Source organism: Chelmon rostratus, chromosome 10 (assembly GCF_017976325.1).
Source record: "Chelmon rostratus isolate fCheRos1 chromosome 10, fCheRos1.pri, whole genome shotgun sequence".
In the NCBI taxonomy this organism is placed as follows: Eukaryota; Metazoa; Chordata; class Actinopteri; order Chaetodontiformes; family Chaetodontidae; genus Chelmon; species Chelmon rostratus.
Window position 1 is genome coordinate 5,887,744 of NC_055667.1, and position 17,462 is coordinate 5,905,205.

The 17,462-nt window shown below is 41.2% G+C and overlaps 1 protein-coding gene across 1 annotated transcript in view; it reads right to left on the reverse strand.

Annotated features, from left to right (window-relative positions):
• ajap1 (adherens junctions associated protein 1) overlaps nt 1–17,462 on the reverse strand; it is a 42,913-nt gene that overhangs the window by 16,750 nt on the left and 8,701 nt on the right. Inside the window, exon 2 of the mRNA XM_041946678.1 lies at nt 685–1,442. Within this exon, the coding sequence (XP_041802612.1) occupies nt 685–1,442 (758 nt within the window). The remainder of the gene's footprint in view (nt 1–684; nt 1,443–17,462) is intronic.

Here is a 17,462-nt window from a genome sequence, read left to right on the forward strand (position 1 = left end):
CGTGGGGGTGGATGAGAAATTTGCCTCTGTACAGGGTTCCCTTTAAATTGATATTTTGTTGTTCAACATTCAAGTTTCCTCTTACAACTTGAATTTTGGGATTATCTCCTCGATGGCTTGCATTCAGCGGATGCTCTGATCAAACATTTCTAAATCAGTCATTTTGTTTTGCATGTCATTGTGGGGGTGCACTGCTCTGTGGGGTCTGCCATTGGCATAAGCTGAATTTGTTACGTTTTAGGTAGAGATTTGTATAGTGTCAGTGTACCCTTAGATACATTATCACATGCCAAACTGAAGTCATATGAGCTTTGTAGAGTAAAGGCCTATCTTTCTGGTCACCATATACTTGAGACGCCACTCTAAATCCACAGTTTATTTCTGCACCATGCAGCTTCTCATTTGTTTTCAGCACTGATTTCATGAGTTTGTTTATCGTCTTTGGTTTAAGGTGAACTGAGCTATTGTTTTGTTAAAATGGCAACCTGCAGAACAAAACCTACGGCACAGTGTCGGACACAAACATCTTCACAGCACTGTATCTGTTTTGTATTGAAGATACGGGGTGAGTGTGCTCAAGTGTGACCAAAACAAAAGATGTAAGAAAAACAATAATTTCTTTACCTTACTCACTCGTATTAACCATGAAATTCACACTAGATGTTTAACTGTTTCACATCTTACCTGGTGTGTCCCCATATGGCTTTGGTGGTTTGACAGTCTCCACGAAGCTGACAGTGGCCTTGGTGGTGCTCTTGGGCTCTGGTGTGGTCACCACAGTGAACGTCCTTTGGGAGAGCCTGGTTGTAGTGCTAGTGGTTGTGGCCACTGTGGTAGTTGAGACCCTGGTGGACAGCGTTATGTTGGGCTCCGGTTTGCCATCATCATCTATGCTATCTGTCCCTGTGGGTCCCCAGTCGATAAATCCGGCCACTGTGGTAGTCCGGCCCTCCTGAGACTTGTCATAGCTGTCCCATTTGAGCTGTCTCCTGGCTCTAAGTAACAACCTCACTGCATCTCCTCCACTCGCGCTGGATAAAGCTGCTGGAGCTTCGGCTATTACCGCCAAAGGATCACCTGTCTCCATTTGAGAGTATCTCAACCGGCACTCCTTACACGCTGCTTGTCCTTTATGTGCTGGCTTCCGATGCTTTTGACCCTTGACTTTCGGCCCTATCCCTGCCCTGCTGTCTTGGGGTGGAGGGATAGGATTTAGGAGCCGGCGGGCGAACGGGCTCACCGGCCTCCAGTGAAGCTTGTTAGGAGTGTCCCAGAGCGGCTGCCAGCGAGGTCGTGAACGAGGCACCAATTTAGGAGTGAGTTTGATCCCCAGACCCTGGCCGAGGGGGCTGCACACGGAAAAGTCCAGGGTGAGGTGGGTCATGGCCAGCAGGATCCACACCCGGTGCCCCACACAGCTGCCTGGCCTCAAAGCAGACGGACTGCGGAGAAGGGAGAAAGGAAATGAGAGGAAATGTTTTACATTCAGACGCAGTTCACTATATATTCAAACCATACATTCAGGTTCCCTCTGTCTCCCACCTTCAAGCTAGTGGCCTATTGCTCAGATTCACATCTGTATTCACCTTCAATTTGCACACTTGGCAAAGTTCTACTCCACAACTTCTTACACTCCCACTCAATTAAGCTTCGATAATAATTAGCTTCGCAGAGCTCCTCTAGAATTTCAGTATAAAGGTCAGACACAAAGTAAATGTTGTAAAACATGTGAACGATTGTGGATTTGCACTGTCTGCTCTCAGCTGTCAGAAGCAGTAAGGACTTATCCTTGATGTTACAGATTCATATCAATCCAGGGATGATTACACCAACACGCAAGGTCAGGCCTGGTTTAGCTGATCATCATATTCGGCATTATCTCCCCCAGACACAAAGTCATCTGATTCCCAAAGGGCAATTTGATTATGCAGTGCAATGATCAGGAAGGTAACACGCAATGCCAGCAGAAGACACAGCATGACAGGTATATCAAAGAAATCCTCACTCATTCGGTTATTGCATTAATCTGCTGTGTAACTGTGTCCCAAAACGTCCTCTGTCACCGCACAGAGCTCCCTTCTGCTCATCAACATGATGGCAAGGTGATAGATAGGCCAGGACCCCGCAGAAGAGTGATTTTACAGACAACCTTCAGTGGCCCCTGGGACAAAGCTACACATTGATTCCTAAGGGAGAAACCTCATTATGGGCTATCTTTCATCTCTGCTGTCCTTGGCCAATTTAAGCCCACACAGAGGACTCATTTTGGAAGCATCACCGAGGTGATGATGGATGGAAAAGTGTGAATGGGTTCATCGACTGTTAGAGGCAACACAAAGATGTCTCTCAATCCTATAATTACCAAGTTATGTTTTTACAAGTCTCTATAACTACCATGTAGCTATACTGGCGTGACATCTGACAGGACAAACTGGACCTCTGTTGGGAATATGGTTATGGTACAACTGCTCTAGTCATAGTGATACTCACATGTGGCGCTCAAGATTGTGTTCATCAAACTTAAATGTTCAGCAAGCGGACAAAGACAGAAGAGAAAGCTCGCACCACACAATTTGTGATTTGATGGATTATTACTGCTATGATATAGATTTAACATGTTTTTGTCAGCTCTATTTAATAGGGATGTCAATTCTAATCAGGATTTCAATCTGTCTGACCCCTTGCATGCCCGGTTTTCCTGTCAGTAAGCTCGTCTGTTCTTGTTCTCTTTGCTAATGAAAAATGGAAAGAATGTGTGATTTTGGATTTGATGTTTGACATGGGTAACAATCATGAAGTTTGTTAAAAGCTGCTGGTTGACAGTATCGTTAGCTTGTCCCTTCAGTAAGGCGTCTGATTGCAGTTCGACAACGTAGTTCGGGATTAGGTGTCGTGAGCTGCATCTGAATCAATTCTGACAAATTGCGTGTTGGTTCTGGTTCATTCAAACCGCCTTACTTCTGCACACAGTACCATTTTTACACGTTCGTGTCACTGCCGCAGCACTGACTTCAATGAAGTACTGAGTACTTACAAACATGTTGGACAAGTTAAAACATGTTGCATTACAGGAGAATAGTAAAAGAACAATAGAACTTTAGACTTAAACAATTCAAGTGATGCTCAGTGAGAGTTTTTAAATGTTTTTCTCATTCATCTCACCTTTCATTTGAGCTGTGAGGGACCAGCAAACCACTAACTGATAAATAATCTACAATGGCATTTTAATTGAGCCATAAATTGTGACTGATGTGGAGATGAAAGAGCAGTGACAAGGTCAGTGCATTATTGACAGTTAAAAATATGGATAATAATTTGTCTTCTGAGTGTTTTGGCCCTAACCTCAGATCCTGGCACGTTCCCAACCAACACACTCGAGGCAAGTCAATTTTGACTCTCCAGGCCAAATTACACCAATATCTGATAAGGAAAGTGGTCTAACTCATCATGAATAATATGATCAGGAGCAGGAGAGAAAGAAAAGGCCAGTAAAATGTTTAATCACCATGTTTGTTCAGCACATTGCTCTTAACTTTGCTTTGCTCAAACATGGCCACAGCCATGAACACAAGTGCAATGAACTCATCAGAGAGAGGAGCCCTGATGCAGAATAAAAAGGTAAATCTTCATGTTTTTCCCGAACAATAAGCAGTGATCTAAATTGTTCATTACTGTCATTTTTACAGCTGCACCAACATCATCTTTAGTGTCACCATCAGGACCAGCTCTCTCAACCAGCCTCCCATTAACAGATGGAGAATGTGTGCAGAAATGTTAAAGCTGCTGGCCAGCACGGAGCAAGCTCAGCAGTGCCAGGCTTCTGATAAAACCACTTAATCTGCTAGTTTGCTAATTAAACGCTTCTTTTCTATTTAGTATATCGTGAAAAGGCTTTCCCATTCTGTTAGTTCTTTTTTATCTGCTCTTATATTTTACTTTTTATGGCAGCTGTAGTGTGTCCCCTAATTGTAAAAGACTTGCTTTGTGTTTAATTATTGTTAATTAATGAGCATAAAACAGCTTAAGGTGATTAATTAACAAGACATTTAAAGTACACAATTAATGTAACTCTTAATAAACCAGATGCTGTAATTGTCATTAAATCATTCAGTCAATGATTATTTTCCACATTGTGTCTATAAGTGACGTACATATTTCGTAATTTATGCACAGATTTGTAAAAGTACTTTTCAATGTCTAGTAGCATTTACTTACTTGACATTTCATGTATTAATATATATTTATTGTCCATCTCATGCTATATATCTACCACTGACACATTTATTGGTAAATAAGCTGACATGCAACCAAAAATAAAACAATACTCAGCGCAGAGAGAGGTGGAGGAACCTTTGCTGTCTTCTTTTTAGTGATTATTGTCAATGATCCTTTTTCTTTTGTTCAAAATTGCTATACCGTAGCTGTAGCTTTTCTAAAATAATTTGAAAATATTCCGGTACAGGAAAGCATTAATTACAGCAACAGGGCCATGAATATTGTCACTCATATTGGCCAGTCTACACAGTGACACACTGTCTTGGTCTTGGTACTGACATGGAGTATAATTATCAACACCAAAACCGCTGATGTAATTCCAGCAAGAACAGCACATGCTACGGATAAAATGGACTGGAAATAATATTTTCTAAGACTCTCAGTTTCATTATTCAAGATTGACTCTCTAATATTCTTTGACATCCCACATAATGAAATATCATTTGGAAGTGTACTGCACAGATGGCAGATAAAGTGCAGTATTCACAGCGTCAACATACCAGATTGCTTTCTGGTGGGAAAGTGTGTCTGGTGTCCTATTTTATGAGCACATGCTCCATCATACAGTAATAACTAACTTCAGAATATAGTTAAGCCTCGACGCTATGGCAGGAATTCCCTTTAGTGGAGACTGTGACGTCTCCTGATTGTCTGATCGGACTGTCCCCGCTCGAGGTTGTTGTTTTTTCTTTCATCACACAGCATTGTGATTGTACATGCAGTGGCTGCGGGGGCATACAGGCAGATGGGTTTTCATGGAAAAAGCACATTTAGCTGAAAAATTGAAAAACTGGTATGTTGGTGGAGGAGGGCACATTCATATGCACATGTTTATTAGAGAACGGGAGAGGTTAAAGTTGACTGCAAACTACTTTATATGCATTATTTGGGCAGTTTCAAGTCCTGGATCTCAGTATGCCAAGTCCATTCTAGAGCCAGACATACAGGGAATGAAATCACTTTGTGGAGTTATGGAGCGAACCGTTAATTAGCGTGTCTGTTGGCCTGGAGGACTCGGGTTTGAAGGTCAGCTTAAGACTTGCTGGAATGATGATTTTAACCAGGACTTGACAGACAGCAGATGAAAGCGGGCAGCCTGGGCTTCTGCTCTCAGACAAACCAGGCAAAACAAAATCTCTGTGCATCGCATGTACACACACTCCATGTACCTCCACCATCAAAATACATACAGACACAAACACAATACTTTTTGTATAGGTCATGTTTGCAGTTATCCTTCATTGTTTCTCGTACCTATTGATCAAGCAACCATGATGCCTGCCACATGTCCAATTATAGCAGACAGCCAGAGTCGAAAAGAACACGTGTGTGTGTGTGCGTCTGTGTGCGTCTGTGTGTGTGTGTGTGTGTGTGTGTGTGTGTGCGCGTCTGTGATCCCAACCTCTGCTGTCCCTCATCAAACTCAAGTAATGTAGAATTTCAACAGAAAGTCAGTGATGTAACAGTATATGTAAGATGTGATATTTCAGAGCAATATATTTGGATTATGCTTCTCAGCCCAAAAATGAAAAAGCGCTGGAGGAAGGTTCACCAAGCTTGACTTCTCTCTCTCCTCGGTGCCAGCTTAAGCTGTACTATATTCAGTAAATCTACTTCCAACTTATTCTGCAGCTTCCTACAAATGCCACTGTCACGGGGGTTAGGATTAGGCCTTGAGAGGCACTCCAAATTAAACACATGATCTTCATGCATGAGAACCAGTCATCAGCACATAATTAGGGTTTCCCATTGGATTAAAATATCATTGACATATGACTCAAGCGCTGATTTATACAGCTAAATTGTGTTTTAGAGTTAGTCATAAATAAATAACGTTCTGCAACTATGTTTGCAACATGCCTATGGCTAAAAAGGCTGTCCTAAAAGTGCAGACTTGCACATGAAGAAACTTTGAAAATAAGGTTTACAAAGTGGAACTGAGGACTTTGCCAGCAGAGTTTCAGCACATACTGTCTGTCTCACGAACGCTGGAACCAAAGTGGACATCTTTATGAGCTCCAGTTGTTCAAAACCCATGCTGCGCTGCTGCGCAAATAGGAAAAAATTAGACTGAGTAATCCAGTGCACACAATACTTAACACCATTTACCTGGCCTTGAAACTGGAAACCTCAAATAACCAACATAATGCCATCAAAAGACCAGAATGAATAAAGAGTAGCCTTTGAAGTCTGTGCAAAAGATTCACAGCATAATCCTGAATCAAATGCTTGAGCAGAGGGTGAGAGCGGTTAATAAAAAAGACCATTCATACAGACTGCTATGCCTTGAAGATACAGGTTGCTTTGCATAAGAGGACGTTGTCTACATCCCTCATGTCAGATTGTTGACATGTGAAGTGCTCTACTGTGGTTTGCACGGTTTAATGATCGCTGGGTTTACAGCCTATTGTTGTTCACTCTTTCTTTGTGAATTCAGCCATAGCAGCATTTAAGGGTTCTTGTTCTCTGCAGAGCAGCGACTGCAGCACTCCACATTCCATTTCTGCCCCCTCTGCTTCGTGTGTAGCATCAGCTCAAGGGCTTCATATGGAGACGTTGAAACTGATTTGCACGTACCTCACTGACAGCAACAGGCCTGATGTACAGTGTGCAGTCAGAGGATGGCTGGCTTCATGAGAATGTTAGAGTTGTCAGCATGAATTGGTTCAGGGTATAAAATCGGGCCGGGTCAAGAGTTACGACCTAGCTGCTATGAAAATCCCATGATGACCCAAGCTTTATTCATCATCTTACTCATGGTTCACAGTCAGCACCGCTTTCTGTGCATCACTTTGCACTAATACAACTATGTTCTTTGTAGGGGAGGGCGAAATGGCCTTAAAGTAATCTTGCAATACTTGAGAGTTTTTCTGCAGCAATGATATGACAAAACACTGACAAATACTTTTAGTTTAGAACTCACAATAGCTGCTGTGCTCTCCTCACAGGATTTCTGGCACACCTCGTACTCCACCAGGTGCTCCTGCTGGAAGTGGTCAAATAAGCATTGTATCGTATTGCCCCTTTCTTGTTAGACTTTTCTGGCATTCTTCCTGCTGTGGTCTGTTGTACATCTGGTATTTTGAAACTAAACCACTTCCACACTACTGAAGTTGCTCCCCTTTATGGAACTAATTAACAGCAAGTAAGTCGGAAGATTGTCATTATCACAATATGAATTTTAGTCATCATCTTAAAAGTTACACAGATGTCATTGTGAATCATATGATGTGGCACATCCTTAATCATCTGCGTATTAACTCCACTGTGTGACTCATTCAACGTGTATATATTGAAGTCTGCAGTGATATCAAGCAAAGATGGCTAATCTCTATATGCACTAAATGCTAATTTAAGCAGAGTCACACATGTAGAGGCCTCACTGTTTCATTCACTATATGGACCATGTACAGCACTTCCAAATGACAACTATTTTTATTATAGATTCATCTGATGACTATTTTCCTGATTCATCCTTTTGGTCTATAAAATGCTTTGTTCAAGGAACTGCAGTGCCATGTTGATTTCAGTAGTCAAGACAGATCAAATCAGCATTATCTAAATGAACTTTAGAGTCTAATCAGACAATATGTGACCAGTTTTAAGCCAGTTACAGTCACCATTTTATGCCAAGAAGAGGAAACTCATCACACACTCAGGGCTTGCGTCATGTCAAGCATCTTAAAAAAAGGTGAGCAATGCCCAGTGCTTGATGAATCTGCTCTTCCCCCAGAAAAGATCAAAGTAGCTGAGTGCTGTGTAGGCTATTATGTGCAGCAATTCTGCAAACCATGTGCCAGTGGGGCACAGATAAGCAAAGAAACAAAGGGCAGGATATCATCTCTGTGAATGAGGCCAACTTTAAAGGCTCTTGTGAAGCCTTTTCAAAATGCTTCACAGAGCCTCGATGTTTTAGTAATCATAGGAAGTCAAGCTTAACAAAAAGTGGCAAAACAGTTAAGAATACATTAAAGTAGCACTACTCATAGGGACTATTAAAAAGTCGAAATTCAGAGCCAAATTCCTTCCTTACAGTGTATGTAAATTACTGTCATGAGAGTACAACAGGCTAATGAGGGATTATCTGACTCTTTGAACTCATCCTTGGCGTCATGTCAGACCCAGTAAAACAAAACTATTATCTCCACCACTAATCAGATATTGCAGCTAATTATTGGCTCCTGCACTGTATCTCTGGCCCACTTCTTGTGTCATCGTCACACTGTGATCACTTGTGCGAAGTAGGTCTTAATTAGAACTTCTTGGGAGTTTGCAGGAGTGAGGCCTCAGCAGATGGGCTGCCCACCTGAGGGAGGTGAAAAAGGCATGCCTTCTTCAATCCCCTCGCCCTGCGGCACCAGGCTGCCATCAATAGGAATTTTATCAGCATGGTCTCGGCAGCCCCGCCACTGAGTACACATCATTTTCTAGCCAACACAGCCATTGAAAGGTGCCTGGTTGAAGGTGACTCCACCTCTGATGGGAAGCTGGGTGCGATGGCGGGCGCTTTCTGGCAGGCAGGGTTTTGGACTGAATCAGTGGTTTGCTTTTTTTTCCCTAACCTCTCAGTGGGGTTTTTCCTGAGCTAACAATTTCAGAGTAGACAAAATAACCAGTGTTTTTATTCAGGGTACACTAGCAATTGATAGAGCATTTACACGCTGAACTATGCAATCCATGTCTCTCCCACACACTTCTAAAAACAGCACTGTCCACCGGGGAAAAGGTTCAACAGCTACAGTTCGTGAAGTTTGGAGCTGCAGTGGGTGGCTTTCTCCGGTGGGTCCAAACAGACACAGCGAGAGGTTCAAATGAGACTTTGTGAGCATATACAGCAGCGCTGCATCTCAACAACAAACTTGCATTCACTGGGATGACTTTTTCTGTTTGACATTTCATTTGGTTGGTGTTCTGCAGACTCTAGGAAGACCTGTAAATGTACAAGCTGTCTGGAATTAAAGATAATAAAGTATGTACAATAAATATTAATTTAGAAATGTTGCTGCCAAATCTCTAAGATTAGTAACTTAGATTTAGCCTCAGCACAGCTGACCTGTTTTTTTTTTTTTTAATCACAGCCAATTTTATGCTTTTACAGACTTTTGGCAGAGACAAACTGAACACTGTCCTAGTTGAGGTGCTCTTCAGCTGTATGAACACATCCTAATTTATTTTTCAACTGATATGAGGACATAGACAGACATTAAACATTAATCCATTACTTCATCTGATCCCAACAGGGTGTTGGTAAGTTGAGTAACACAGTATAGCTAAAGACAGCGAGTAAGTTATGATGAATCTTATCCTGAAAAACCTTGCTTTACCTCATTCAGGGTAGCAATTAGGCAAAAGAGAACTTGCTAATGTCCCTGTCTACTTACAGAATGCAACTGATGAGAGCACTGATACAGTTTTGTAAAGGCACCATTGTGCCACAGGGGGCTGGTATCAATGTTATCTGGTTTTTCCTCTAGTATAACAATTAATATAAAATCCAGCAATTGAAAATACCCACAAAGGTGGAATGAACAAATAGAGTAATGAAAAGTCTGAAAATCTGTTCACTGCCACCAGGACAGAGACAGGACTTCAGTCACTGTGTGTGTGCTGTTGTGATGCTGCCTTCGCGCTGCTGTATTAGCTACAGCTGTCAGTGCAGATATATTTTATCATATACTAGGACACACATGTTGGTTAGTCGCCAGCGGTCATGTCAATATTTTTCTTTGAAGAAAGGGGAGGTTTTCCTTTTCGTTTCATTAAACAAAGTTTCAAGAAAAACCCTTTCAAGAACAAACCACAAAGGAACTTCACCACCTGTGATTCATGCTTTGGTGCTGATCTCTTGTATCATAACCGCTTTCAAATAGCGAGGCCTCCAGGCTTAACCAAACACTTGAACAGAGCAAAACAGATTCCACTGCTGGTTTCAGCACAATAAGGATTACCTCGTCAGCATCTCCAGAGCGTAGACACTCGCTACGTTTACACTGGTGATACTCTGGTTTAAGGTCTTATTCAGGTTAAGATATGAGTTTCCTTTTTATATTAAATCTAACAATTAAAAGTAGATTCCTGCTCTCTCGCTGAACAGCAAAACACGATGAAAATGAGAAAACAGAAACATGCTTCCGTGCCACGGTAACCTCTTTCATATGGGACTAAGCAGACTTCGTAGTAAGGATCTTATGATGATTATCATAATGTAACATCTGGTTAGTATTAGTCAGCGAATGAATATTTTATATTTATCAAGCAGCTTTTCACAGTAATACCATATACTGTACATACACTATGGGAGAAGATCTGTAAGAATACAATGTTCATCTTTTCTTTGAAAGTGTCTGCACAATCAGATATGCTTCCAGTTGGAAAAATCCATTCTGGTATTCAGTGCCTGTGTGGATCATTGCATTAGATGCTATTTATAGTCAAAAAACATGACACTGTCATGGCTTTTCCTGAAATGCCTCCAGGGGTGTGGGTTGGTTATGTCTTCCTTTAAAATCATGAGGCATACTATTAAGCTGCTCCAGCAGCTATGATGCTAGATTGAGCAACTTTAAAGGATTATGGATTAGGAATACACTAAAGACAGTGGGATGCCGGTGAGAGCTCATACAATGTGTTTCCATTCATTCCATCTTCCCTGATTCTGCCAGCCTGGAGCACAGTCCGTTCACACTGGGGAGAAGACTCTTAAAATAGAGATGGGGGGATATGGAGTATGCATTTGCATTGCCCTAAGAGAGCGACAGAGATGGAGAAAGAAAAGAGAGAACAGGGAAGGAGCTGTGTGGCAGTCTTACCCCTCTGGGGGGTAAAAACTCTCTGATAACATCCAGGCCATAGAACAAGGACACTTCTCCTTTCAGATGACTCACTGTGAGGGCAGCACACTCAGGAGTGCAGATTGGACCCCACCGGCAAAGCAAGCTGCATTTGACTGCTTCATCAAATTACAACAATGGCTGCTCGAGTGAGAGATGTACAGTAATACTGTACGTGTGTGTGTGTGTGTGTGTGTGTGTGTGTGTCAGAGAGCTGGATGATTTTACTGAAATTAATATGAACAATATTTTTCAGATGTCTAATATCTGCAAATTCACATATAATAGCTGGGGTCCTGATGGCACCTCAGGGCCAGCTGCAGCTTCACTCGGGCCATCTCTTATTGACTCCTCCTATATTTTGTAAAACATTTATTGAATCTGCTGCTGCTTAAAAATGCTTAACAGTAAGACTTAAAGCAAACTGTTACCCATTTCTTTTTTTTAGCCTGGATAATAAACCCGTGGTGGTATTATTAACATAAATCATCATCCGCTGCGGCTCTAGCTATTAGAAGTTGCTACAGAATGAATGGACCATGAAAAATGAAAAATTACCAGCACAACAGCACATTTATTTCCATCACTGCGACTTGGCTTCTTTCATATCGTTCATATCCAAGAATGTTCTCATCTAATGTCAGTTTTCCAGCTTCCCCTGCATGAAAATCTGTCATTACTGTTATTGTTGCATTGTTGACGGTGATGGAGGTCTGCTAAAAACAAATATTGAAAAAACAAAGAAATTAAAAAAAAAAAAAACTGCCATCTCTGTCTGGAAAAACTAAATGACACAGTTTGGTCAGTCAGATTTTGACGTTCTGGTTGTGCTGTGCTTTTCTATATATGCATGTATAACCCAATGACCTGTGTTCCACTGTTGTGCACCACAACAAACAAAACTCTTCACACATCTAAAACAGATTTCTGGAATTTTTTTCAAGGCCTATTTATATTTGTGTCTGTCACTACGATATTGACTTCTGCCCAATTCACCCCAACACTCGACATGTGGCTATGACACAGAATGGCGTGGTGTTGTTGTTTTGGTGCATCAGCAGCTCAGAAAAGTTTTCCAGCCTGACATGATATTATTGCTGCGCCCAGAAAATGACATTCACATGCAGGTGAACTCTCCACGTCTGTGAGCACGCCTCTCCACTGTCCAGGAACCACATCCATCTTCTGCTCCACAGATCGCTGCTTGGTCAGCTGAGACTGATGAGTGTACAGTACATAAATGACATCACGCACTGTCACACTATGATAACAGACCTAAGCTTTAAATAATAGAGGAGGGTTCCAGCCATATTAGCATCACAGCATAAAATCACGAGTGCATGAAGCCTTAGGGAGCTGAAAACGCTGCTTAATCTCCCCAAAGACAAAACTGACCTCTAAAAAGAGATATGAACCACAATGCTGACGCACAGTAAATAATATCATCACTCTCGCTTATTGGAAACGCCTTTAATATACTGGTAATTGCCTTGCTGTCTTGTAGAAAACAGAAAATTCAAATCTCATGGAAATTACTCTGACCCCTCTGGGATTAGAGAGGGAAAACTGTTTGTTTTTTTTTTCCTGTTTCTTGCCTCCACTGCAGCGTATTGAGAAAATGAGGGCATGATAACAGTCCTTCTCTGCCCTTCCCAGTTCCATTAATTCCAGCGTGTAGCTTTAAGAGAGTCTGACCCAGAATAATCACTGTTTTCAAGAGGAGGTCAGCAGAGATGTACTGTAAAGCTGAGACAGCCTCAAGTAGGAGAGCTCTAAACAATTGAACTGAACTACTGCTCTCTTTGTAAAAGAAAAGCAGTACAAGCAAAGGTAATATACATCAAAATAGCCCATCTGGCCAGTGTTTTCGGTGATGTATTACAGGGTTAAAGTGACACAGTGGTCTACACAAGAACAGAAACAGAGCAAAGCATCCAGTAAGAAAGCTGTTCTGTAAAACCAGTACAGGACATTTTGTTTTATCTCATTTCACTTGGCACAGCTTCTTTCTTCGTCTGACTTTTAAGTCCTATTTCTGTCGATCAAGTTTCCCCTACAGAACGAGCAGGGTTGTAATCCCTCAACGAGGAGTGAAAAAGAGAACAAGTATGCATGCATTTCTGAGACAGGTTACTCTTTCAAACTCTTTGCTGCTTTAAAGCTTTCCAAGAGCGACTGACATATTCACTGAGCAGGAATCACATGGGCTGAGTTAGACCGCCGGTTCACACAATGGCGCCACGTTACATTCCTGGTGCGTCCACCTTAACAGAGAAAGGACGAGTTCAGGAGGCAGAAGGGTGCTGAGTAGGACTGCCTACCCCAATCACACCCAGACTTAATTACTACTTCAGGCTGATCGGATTGAATCGGATCATTATATTGAAATGGAGACTGCCATAACAGCACAACACTTCTTGTGCCGTTGACGAGATTTTCCATCATTTATGACAGAATGCTTCCTCACCATTCACAAATAAACTCTCCAGTGGGGGGCGCTGTTGTGGATCTTGTGAAATAGTACAGCACTTCTAGGTCCAAAAGCAAACAAAATCTGCTGGAAACCAGAAGGAGAAGAGGATTGTGCCAAAGAAACAGCAGCCTAAATGACAGTTCGCAAGAAAAGGTATACGGCTGTGTATTCTGAGTGAGATCTGGATGAAGTTCCAAACGAGTCTGCTGGGTCCAATCAGGATCGCCACGATGGTGACGGTGACGCACACAGACACGACAAGCACAGAGGTGAGGAAGACAATGGTGTTGGTGTTGAAATTTCTCATGCATTACACGGACATGCCATAGGTAGATGTAGATGGATGACCCGTGGTCATCCATCTACATCTACATACATCTACATACAGTCAGTGCTCTGCTTGAAAATGCTGTTTTCTTGCGTTTTTGTTCAAAAACGTGTTTTTGTTCAAAACGTGTTTTTTGTTGAAAATTATATATTTTACAATACATTCAATTGAAAAAAAATAAAAAAAAATGAAAAAATCATGTGTAATAATGTAAAGTTACTTAGACAGATGCTACTTGGGAGATTGTCACTATTGTCATGGTTGTGGTGCCCCTAACATTAACCAACAGAATATTATCATCATTAACATTATATTTATTTTTCATACAATTGAAGTTAGCAAATAAAAGTTAGAAAAAAAAAATGTAAATACAAAATCAATTTAAAACAATCTACACAAAAAAATCAAGCTTCTCAACTTTTTATCCAAAATGTTGTTTCTATTGATTAAAATGACAAACATTCAAGCGTTGTTAAAAAAGAAGAAGAATGAATGAAAATAAAATAGAATAAAAGTCAGAATAAAAACAGAAGCTCTGTTCTTTCTTTTTATATATTCAGTGTTTATATATTCATTAAGCAAAACATTCTGGGGGTCTTGAAAGATTAGTGAATCTGATCAAGAATGCTGGCGGCGGCTGTCGACTAAACAATACTCTGGTGGTGAAAGTGTCAACAGAGGCAGCTGCTGTCAGGGGTGACCTGCAAACAACGTGGAGCGTCAGCCATGTGCAGGCAGTTTACTTTGCACATGCACACAGGAAGCTGTGGAGTGACTTACATCATTTTAATTCTGCTCAGCATTTGAAAATGTTCAGTACTGCTTCAGTTCTTGTTTACTTGGCAACCATGAAGCTGGACCGTGTGTTGTCTGGAGCTGTCAGTGAGCACCAAACTGTCTCGAGACGAGGTGACTGACTTTAACTGTAATAAATCGGTGGTGCCAGTGACTGACATGTCCGCAGACTGAGACTGACAACTATCTCACACTTACTGATGGTGCAGCTTCTAAAAAACTGCAGCAGAGAATGAATTTCTTTTAACAGATGAACAAGTCAAACATGGATCATCAATCTTTTTACTTAAAAAACGTCAAGGACGACTATTAGCTTCAGCACACTATAAAGACAGTGAGTGAGATCACAGGACTAGATCAGGCATCACTAACACAGCTTTACAATGACCTAATTCTACAGTACGTTGCAAACTAGAGTGCATTTATAACAAGAAATCTGAGCTGCGTCAAAGGGCCAAATACTATACTAAGTCTAAACAATGTTGTAACTGTGTGAATGTGACACAGTGTGTTGAGTTTTTCACTGTTGGGAAATACACTGGAGGCGTTTTTGCATGACAATAAATTCCTTCCTTCCTCGTCACAGACTGAATGTATTTATATACTGCAGTTTAAATTTTGCCCTGCTGCTTTATCTCTCTGAGTGTGTGTGGGGTACAGCAGACACTCGGGCTGGGGACTTTTGGGACATTTAGATTATAGAGCAAAAGCGAGGCTCTTATGTTGCGTGGTGCTTGCACTGTGCAAAACTCTCAGGGGGAGTGAGGGAGTATGTGGGAGCTTCAATTCAAATAGCTCCAGAAACTCACTTAGTCACACAAACTCTGTGACCACTCTGCCCTCCTTAATACACCTGTCTCTCAGGTGGTCCTCCTCCTTTTACACTGTTTTCTACGCACACTGGGGACAACACACTAATGAAACCCTGTCTGGAGACAAGAAGGCTCTGCATTATTCAAAGAATGAAACATACAGGCAGGCCTTGGCAGATTATTTACACCATAAAAACAATACTGATGTAACATTTTTTTAAGCAGCTACTCCAAGTTTGTTTTTTTTAGTTGTGAACTGACGTGTAGCTAGGGCTGCAACAGTAAACTGGATTCATGGTACACTGTGGTATGACAATTGACACTTATCATAACGTGTACATTTGGTTATTTATGGTATTCAATTCTACCATATTGGTGTTAAATAAAGCTTTTGTTTAACAAAAACCCTTTTGTTTTTATTCCTTTAAGGGTCATTGTAATTGAAAATAATACTAATGATATAAACAACAACATGTGATACCATGAAACTGTATTATCTGACATGGCAATCGTACCGTGAAACTCTCAAACTGCTGCAACCCAACCTGCAGTATAATCTGCAATGGTAATGGTGCTTTGCTAATTTTCTTAAATCACTCAGAGACTGAAACAACTTTTCTGTAGCAAATCTGACCTGAATCTATATTTCTGATAGTTCTCCAAGCAAAGACGTTTGGCCTCAGGAGCGTCTGCTGGTTGGTCAGTTCACCACCCCGCTCCAGAGTAAAGTGTCCAAACGACTGTTGGACTATTGGGCAGTCATGAAACGTGGTGCACACATTAGGGGCTTCCAGAGGACAAATCCTGTCGATGTTTGTGATCACTGGACCTGTCATGTAGTAGTCCAACGAGTAGGTCAAACGCACCACATACTACATACAAAATATGTTTTTCTGCAATAAGGTCAACAGCACTTTCACATTCATTTTCCTTATAACATACAACAATGCCATGGAGAGATAATGTGCTGATATATTATTATTCCTAAACTCAAGTTCATTACAACTTAAATACCTATGGAGTAATTGTTATTCATAGTGGGCCGCTGTATTTACAGATCATACAGTATCATATGAAGTCATCCTGATCTCACCTCATTACCCTTCCACTCTTCCAATACATCGATCACTGAGAGCCGACAGGAAGATCAGAGCGGCTGTACAGTGTAATCTAAGTGTCTCTTGAGAGATAACGCCTAAATTGACTGGAATCGTCTCCACTTGCAAAAGGAAATAAAATCCACACAAGAGAGTGTAATCATGCGTACAGCTTGAAAGAAACACCCAACTGTCATTTAGGAAAAAATATGGCCATTACAAAGGCTGAACTTCTCAGAGAAATGTGTTATTCATATGAAGAATATGGCAGGGCTGCCTTTCCAGTCCAATAAACTCAATAAACTGTTAATGATAAAGCAAATTGAAAATGTCAGAAGGTATACAAAATGCTGAAAGAAATTCTCTGCTAGCTTGATGAATGGTGCTGCATATTGGATATTTATGAATTATGAGGCTACATGGCTTGTTCCATTATTCCATTTAAAACTCATTTTAACTGGCATCCGGCCCACAGTCCTGGACACAATAGAATCTGTTATGACACTGAAGGCAAACTTTAGCACATTGTTGAAGTAGTGCTTCACATTCTGTCCAAAGTAAATTCTCCACTAAAGGAAAGCAAAGCCTAATTCATCAAAATTGTCTGCAGGCCTTAATGTGTGTTAATAAGGTAACGAGTTTGAGAGAGAGAATGACAGTCAGCATAACTCTGCTTTCAAATAACACCCTCACACAGTACAGCATGCAAAGCTTAGGACTCCTCCAGAGACATCAGCACCTTTCTTATCCACCATAATTCTCACACAGACAGTATCATATTGTGGCAGCAGCTGAAAACGAACCATTAGCAGAATGCTCTATTGTTATTTTAATCCAGTTCTGCTCATTTTT